The sequence below is a fragment of the Pistacia vera genome, unplaced genomic scaffold (genome assembly GCF_008641045.1).
Source record: "Pistacia vera cultivar Batoury unplaced genomic scaffold, PisVer_v2 Contig722, whole genome shotgun sequence".
NCBI classification, from domain to species: domain Eukaryota; kingdom Viridiplantae; phylum Streptophyta; class Magnoliopsida; order Sapindales; family Anacardiaceae; genus Pistacia; species Pistacia vera.
In genome coordinates, this window is record NW_022196582.1 from 258,163 (window position 1) to 266,679 (window position 8,517).

General features: G+C 36.3%; 1 protein-coding gene across 1 annotated transcript; it reads left to right on the forward strand.

Moving 5' to 3' along the window:
- The first annotated feature begins 4,943 nt into the window (after positions 1-4,943).
- On the forward strand, positions 4,944-7,662 carry LOC116114745 (nuclear intron maturase 1, mitochondrial). Its single transcript, XM_031400880.1, has one exon. It carries the CDS (start codon positions 4,944-4,946, stop codon positions 7,038-7,040), a length of 2,097 nt encoding a protein of 698 aa, XP_031256740.1. The 3' UTR covers positions 7,041-7,662.
- The last annotated feature ends 855 nt before the right edge of the window (positions 7,663-8,517 follow it).

Sequence of the window (8,517 nt, forward strand, 5' to 3'; positions counted from 1 at the left end):
GTCCTGTTCATGTAAAGTAAATTAGTAAACAGATCGAAGCGAGAGTTTTTGGTTGCACTTTCTTCGCACGTTGTCGTTTTTGTTTTTTTCTACATGAGTTGTTACGACGTAGTTTGACATTCGATGACATCGGAAGACTCGCCACCGCCCAATAGTCAAAGGGTTATATTGTATTTGTAAACCTATAAAAATATATTGTGCAATTTTCACTCAATGCACTATGTTGGTGCCAAAGTCCTATATGGATTAAGAGAAAAGATTTGATGGCTTATATAATGCAATGATACCGTCATCATCTAGAGACGCATTTTCAGGACAAAATTGTCCAAACTCCAATGCCTCCACTTACTAAGGGTGTTCGGTTCCGGGTACCCTGTATTTTTTTAAGGAATCAGAATCGGAATCGAAACTGACGGTTCCTTGAAATTTGGAACCAGAACCGGAACCGACAGTTCTGGTTCCTAGGTACCCAGAACCAGACCTTGTAACAACAATTTCGGTTCCGGTTCTAGGTACCCTATAAATTTCATAACCACCCAAAAGTCTTTAAAATGGTAAAAAAAACCCTTAAAAACTTACAAATACCCCCTGGCAATTGTTAACAAAAATAAAATTTAAAATTTAAAATTACAAACTCCATTACTTTGTAAAGGTAGATTCTCAAAAGTCAAACCAACTTACTTTAAATGTTATGAAATATAAATATAAATAAATTCACATTACTTTTTCTACAAAGGTTTTTATTAACTCCCCTAATCTTTAATTTTATTTTATATTAATCTCAGTTCTTGGTTACAGTTTCGATTCCTAACTATAGGAACTGGAACCGGAACCGCATAGTAATGGTTCCAAAATTTTGGAACTGGAACCTACCCGTTGAAGGTCGGTTCTAGGTAGGAACCGGGTACCCGCCGGTTCCGATTCCAACTGGTTCTTTTGAACACCCCTATCACTTACCATGTGTCTAGATTCGACCCTCACCACCTTATATGGTACAAGGACAAAACCCAATTCCTCTTCCAATGCCTTTATCCTAAACAAAAATGTACTACCAACCTTTGGAAGTTAAATAATCACTTGAACAACAAAATTTAAGGTATTAAAAATATGGTCTTAACCAAAAATTTAGGTTATTAAATATGGGTTTGACAAAAGTATTCAAATATCTTTAATTTTTAGATCTAGGATATGGATGTAGATTTTTAGGATGATTGATTACAAATTTAAGTATATTTAATATGTTTTTGACAAAAATGTTTAGGTTATTAAATATGGTTTGATATCAGTATTCAAATTCTCTCAATTTTTAGATCTAAGATATCACGTAGATTTGAGTGATTGATTAATTGACAATAATAATATAACAAATGAAGAGTTGGAAAATAATATGTACGATAAACATTAGTATTCAAATCCTTTTACATGAAACATGAATTTGATTTTAAAATATTCTTTACAAGAGACCGAACTCAAATTGGAGTAATCATTGATCGGTGAAAGATTTGAATGTGAATGAAACTTTTTTTTTTTAAATGTATGCAACAATATACCTTTAACCATCTACTAGGTGTCCAGGTGGGACGATAAAGACTTTTGCATATATTACTCAAGAGGTTTTGAGTTTCGATTTTCCTCGGTTGTTAATAAGAGTAGCCACTGGAGGGTTTACTCAGTCGTTAACTTCAGGATCTTTAGGGATTAATCGAGGTGTGTGCAAACTGACCTGGACACTTTCGATCATAGATATATATATACTACAATATGAGATCACACATGTATAAAGTAGTCAGTTATATCTGTTGGAGTCCCACATCGACTAGGCACGCTCAAGCCTACTGGTTTATAAGAGAGGGTAATCCTCCCATTCAACAAGGTCTTATTGGGTGAGGAGTCAGACCCGTCTCAAATTTTATCTTGGTATTAGAGCCCAGGTTCAATTGAGTTGAGTGCTTGACTAACAAGTGAGGGGTTAGAGCTAGCAACTACCTCCATCAACAGGCATGACCCAACATATGGGCTTGACTGTGAGGAGGAGTATTGGAGTCTCACACCGACTAGACACGTTCAAACCTACTAGTTTATAAGAGGAGGCAATCCTTCCATTCAACAAGATCTTATTGGGTGAGGAGTCAGGCTCGCCTCAAATTCTACCAATATCTTTGATATTTTCTTGAAAATATACTGATTTTATGCTATTAATTAAAATGTTCTAATTCATAAGATTATATACAGTATAGAATAAGTGAAATACATACCAAATACATATTAGTGTAAATGAAAATTTGAAATTGAGACACCTATTTTAATACCAAATTAACACTTAAGATATAGTTTTTTCACCTACAGTCATTCACTATATATAAATACTTCCACCTACTGGTTGTCGATCTCAAGCCAAAAACTGTTGGCGATTACGATTGTCAATCTCGGTGCTTATAACTTTCTACAAATTCACCACAATCCTAAAACTCTAAGCTCTCATGGGTTTCCATCAAAATCAAACCTTGAAATGCTTTAGCACCTCGCTAATGTCCTTTTTCTTCCTTGTTTCTTTTCTTGCAGTACTCTCTTCCGTGATCAAATCCAACCCAGAATTTCTTTTTCCTTCAAACACACCCATCACTCAGTACCAAGTTTTGTACACCAAGAATACCAGACCGTCTTGTTGAACAATAATCAGAATTCAACAAGAACAGAAAGAAGAGATGGGAGATGATGAAGAGAAAACACAACGCAAGAACTTCAATAAAGTCTTTCTCAGCCAGCTTCCAAAGGGTTTTGTTCCTCCTTCTGGGTCGTCTCCGTGCCATAACGAGAACCCTGACTCCTCGGTTACTTTTACTGCGATTTCTCCACCCCAAAACCCTAGTTTTCATCAGAGATATGATCAAGATCATGCATGGGCTCGTCCTCTTGGTTTTTTTTTTTTTTTTTTTTTTTGGAATCTGTTCTTGGCGATTTTCTCACAGTAGTCTTAATTTTCTTCCTTTATGTAAATACGTTGAAGCTGCTGATCAAAAAGTTTTGTTGATCGATCTTGTAATAAAGGATACTGAGAGTAATAATAGAAGAATACGGAAGATTGAAATTGAAGATCACGCATTGAGTTTTATATCTTTCTTGAATCTTGTTTCAGTCAATATTTAAGATAAATGGTTGCATAAATAGAACAAATGTTATATTTTTGCATCATGATCAAATTCGATCAGAAACTGTATTGAAAGATCAAGCCATATATATCAGTGATCAAGATGATTAATTTACGTTTAAAAATCTAAGTTCAATGCATTAATTAATTAAAGGGCAGACTACGAATGGAGAGATATGTCATAGAGATGTTTGTTACTTTTGACATCTTAAATAAAAAGCTTTCTTTAATTGGAGGTGTATGTGGCGATGATCGATTGATCTTGCAGGAGACTTGGGGCGAAAAAATTGGTCATTAAGCATGTGAAATTGCATCGTTTGCAGGGCTCTTGTTTCATGTATTACGCACATATTTTCGTAGCGTGTACTCCATTGCATGCAATGTTGTAGAATTTATGAAACGAGCTAGCTACCTCTTCTTGTAATCTGTTTACACGAATCAATAAGTAGGATCTATGTCATAAGGTAGTAGCCCTCTTTAGTCAAATACAAAAATAATACTATAATGAATAATCTTTCAAGGGTGGAAAAGAAACAAATTTTACGTGGAAATCATATTTACATACATATAGTAGATAAAGGTGGACCAAAGAAGGGTAAGTTTTAAGAGGTTGGGTCAAAATAATTTAAATGTCTAAGATTGAATGTTATTTGCATTTATTACCCATATATGTTAGAAATGATAAAACCATTTAGATTAAATACCAATTCAATGCATCAATCTAATGTGTTGTTAGGCAAAAACGCAACAACTAGAGATGTCTAGTCGACCTTCGAAGGGATTGGTCAAGATGTGTTCATGGTTAAGAATAATTAGCTTAGGAATAGATTAGTAAAGAGGCGATAAGAGAACATAGACGATTTTTAAAGTGATTCGACCGATAAGAATCAAGCCTACGTCCACTGCTATATTATTGTTTTGTATTTGTTTTACACACAAAGTAAACAAAGAGAAAAACAAGTAAATTTCTTGTGTGAATAATTGATCTCCCAAAACGAAGGTGACATCTCTTTTCTATACACTCATTCTGACAGTGGTTGGGAGTGGTTGTTAAAAGATGGATTACATGCATAATCCCACGTAATTCGGATATGAGTCAGACCTCCCCATACTTAAGTCTCAACACCCATGCTTAGTATTGATGAGCTTACTGATGATGTCATCTACTATGGGGGTGACAGGTGGGGTGAGCTTAATCGTCAGATCCTAGCATGGCGTAAAGACAAGTGACACGAATCTGGTTGTCCAAAAGATCTGCACAACATAATGATTTAAAAATTATGTCAAAATTTATATATAAAATGTGAGAGCCAGGCTTTCATTAAGTAGTTACTAGCTCTTAATCTCTCATATAAAAAGATAAAAAAGTAGAAAAGAAATAATAAAAAATCTGTTCATTTTCATTTTATAAAGGTTAATTTGCTTAAATTGGGAGGATATAATAGTTTAAAAATGACTTACGTCAAATAAAGCCAAACTTATTCCGATGGGTTGGGGCAATTTAATTTGATTGGGCATGAGAAAGGCTTGACCTTGTAACTTTCAAATAAGAATTAGAATAAATCCAGGCCTGAAAAATTCAGACTTATTCTTTAATCTCAGCCTCACTTTTCCATGCTCGCATGTGGGCTCTCCACCGACGGCCCCATAATCCAATTCTGATGGAGCAATCGTACAGAACGAACAAACTCACGGTCTTATTCAGTAGATTCAAAATCCATGTTGCGTTTCACGTTCACAAATTTTCGCCAAAACACATTCGAATGACACTATGATGAATCACTTAACCAGCAAAATGTCGTTGAGAACAATTATCAAACACCTTCCCTCCATTTTTTCCGTAGCTCTCCCTCGCTCTTTTGCTTCACTCTCCACTCACCAAATCCAACCCCCAATACAAAACCATCACACCAAACACCTACAAGATCCCTACACTCTCCTCAAGCAAGACCCAATCGAAATTCTTCTTTCTGTCTGGGTAAAAACTTTCTCTTCACCACCCTCTTTTTCCTTTCCAAACCTCTCAGGCTTCCTCTCCAAATTCGATATCTGGCTTCTCGCTTACCAACGAGCTTGCGCTCACGTGACCGGCACGTTCCCTCCTCGTAATGCCATTCACTCCCAGACTATCCACTCTCTCCTCTCTCTCCAACGATCCGTACTTCGCTCATCCTTCAAATGGCACGACAAAACTCACCAACTCATCCGGAATCCAAACGACGCCCCGTTTACGAAACCCGTCTCGAAAACGAAACTTAAAGCGATTCTTGAGTCAGACGAGCCGTGTTTTCAGGACCGGGTGGTTCAGGAGGTCTTGCTTATGGTGCTTGAACCGGTTTTTGAGCCCCGATTTTCGGGGAAATCTCACGCGTTTCGGCCAGGAAGAAATGCTCATACGGTTATAAGAACTATTAGGGGTAACTTTGCTGGTTACTTGTGGTTTTTGAGAGGTGATTTAACTGAACTTCTTGCTTATGTTCCATCTGATGTTATTTTAAGTTGTGTTGAAAAGGCTGTTAAAGATAAGAAAATCTTGAATTTAGTCAAATTGGGACTTAAAGAATCGGGTAAGTATCGGATTCGGAGTGATGATGGTAATGAAGATTTGCATAAGGAGAAGAAGAAGAAGAAGAAGAAAAAGGGTGCTACGAAGAAGAAGATTTTGAAAGACAATGAGCCAAAACCAGACCCTTATTGGTTACGAACGTTTTTTAATTTTGCGCCAGAGGAGGCTGCTAAGGTACCGTCTTATTGTCATTGTGGGATTTTGAGTCCTTTACTTGCTAATGTGTGTCTTAATGAATTGGATCAAATGATGGAGGAGAAAATACTTGAGTTTTTTCAGCCTAATAAGCTTGATTCAATATGGAAAGATTCGATAAATGATGGTTGTCATAACCCCGCTTGGCCGGAGTTTGTTCCATCGAGTGGGAGGGAGAAGACAAGGAAAATGGATTATATTAGATATGGGGGTCATTTTCTGATTGGTATTCGAGGGCCCAGAGAGGATGCTGTGGAAATCAGGAAGGAAATAATTGAGTTCTGTGAGAGAAAATTTGGAATAAGGTTGGATAATACAAAACTAGAGATTGAACATATAACTAGGGGAATTCAGTTCTTGGATCATATAATTTGCAGGAGAGTGATACACCCTACACTTAGGTACACAGGGAATGGAGGTAAAATTGTGAGCGAGAAGGGTGTAGGAACTTTGCTTTCGGTTACTGCTAGTTTGCAGCAATGTATTCGCCGATTTAGGTCACTTCAGTTTGTCAAGGGTGATAAGGATCCTGAGCCATTGCCTTGTAATCCTATGCTTTACTCAAGTCAAGCTCATAGTAATTCACAGATGAATAAGTTTCTTGAAACAATGGCTGATTGGTACCGGTATGCTGATAATAGAAAGAAAATTGTTGGGTTTTGTGCTTATGTAATTCGTAGTTCTTTGGCTAAACTTTATGCTGCAAGGTATAGACTGAAGTCTCGTGCCAAAGTTTACAAGATAGCTTCTCGTGATCTTAGCCATCCTCTGAGGGAGAGCACTAACAATTCTGCGCCTGAGTATTCTGATCTTTTGAGGATAGGACTTGTTGATGCAATTGAAGGTGTTCAGTTCTCACACATGTCATTGATTCCATCATGCGATTACACACCATTTCCTAGGAACTGGATCCCGGATCATGAGCGGATATTGCACGAGTATATCAGACTACAAGACCCAAAATTCTTTTGTGACCTGCATAAGTCAATAAAATGTAAAGGCCTGAGCTTGCCTCAAGATCAGATATCTGAGATTGTCTGGGATTATAAGACACTTGGAGTCTGGAGATATCAGTCTAGTGATGGCAAAGTATCAAAAGATGATTCAGAAAAAATAGAAGGGGCACTTTGAATTCATTGAGGACTGATATGATTTCTGGAGTCAAACTTCATGGATAATCAACCATTATAGGAGTTGGCTATTCTCCTGACAGGAATACTAACTTAATAGATAGCTAAATATACAGAGTGTTCAGCATTTGGCTTATGGAATGAAGACTGTGACATCTGCTCAGTTGCAATGAAGGTGTTGATGTGGGAGACTGGCCAGACCAGAAGAGAATTTTGAGATAATCATTCATCCATTAGTTGCTAAAACTTAGAAGTGACAGGATTGATGATGTGGGATAATAAATTCTCCACAATGTTCTGTCAGATATTACAAATCAACTTGAAGACTCTCTGGGACGAGATTTTTATGCCTGAGGTAGATAATCAGACACAGAAAAATACAAATTGACATTCAGATGGAGCTAACAAAAGGAGCCTGGTTTAAGTTTTATGTAGATTTGATAAAAATTCTCTAATAAGTTTCTACTCGTTCACACATAAATTTCAATGTAAAATTAATGTTGTTTCCACACTTGCTACCAATGAAATTGACATGCTCATTTCTCTAAGATAACAGTCATGTCTGAGGGTTTGGACTAGGAAACCAAGAAAGAGAATTGACATTCATTAGGAGCTGAAAGTTTTCTTCCTATGATCAAGATCATGCATGGGCTCGTCCTCTTGGTTTTTTTTTTTTTTTTTTTTTTGGAATCTGTTCTTGGCGATTTTCTCACAGTTAAGTCTTAATTTCTTCTTTTGTAACTACGTTGAAGCTGCTGATCAAAAAAGTTTCGTTGATCGATCTTGTAAAAGGATAATGAGAGTAATAATAGACGAATACGGAACATTATATCTTTCTTGAATCTTGTTTCAGTCAATATTAAGATAAATGGTTGCATAAACAGAACAAATGTTATATTTTGCATCAGATCAAATTCGATCAGAAACTGTATTGAAAGATCAAGCCATATATATCACTGATCAAGATGATTAATTTACTTTTAAAAATCTAAGTTCAATGCATTAATTATAAAGGGCAGACTACGAATGGAGAGATATGTCATAGAGATGTTTGTTTTTTGACATCTTTAATAAAAAGCTTTCTTAATTGGCTTGTTCAATTGGAGCTGTATGTGGTGATGATCGATTGATCTTGCAGGAGACTTGGGGCGAAAAAATTGGTCATAAGCATGTGAAATTGCATCGTTTGCAGGGCTCTTGTTTATGTATTACGCATCTTTTCGTGCGTGTACTCCATTGCATGCAATGTTGTAGAATTTATGAAACGAGCTAGCTACCTCTTCTTGTAATCTGTTTACACGAATCAATAAAATGGATCTATGTCAAAGGTAGTAGCCCTCTTTAGTCAAATACAAAAATAATACTATAATGATAATCTTTCAAGGGTGGAAAGAAACAAATTTTACGTGGAAATCATATTTACATGCATATAGTAGATAAAGGTGGACCAAAGAAGGGTAAGTTTTAAGAGGTTGGGT

Excerpts from the sequence above, each read along its gene's own strand:
- LOC116114745 (XM_031400880.1), top strand. The coding sequence starts at position 4,944 with ATGTCGTTGAGAACAATTATCAAACACCTTCCCTCCATTTTTTCCGTA.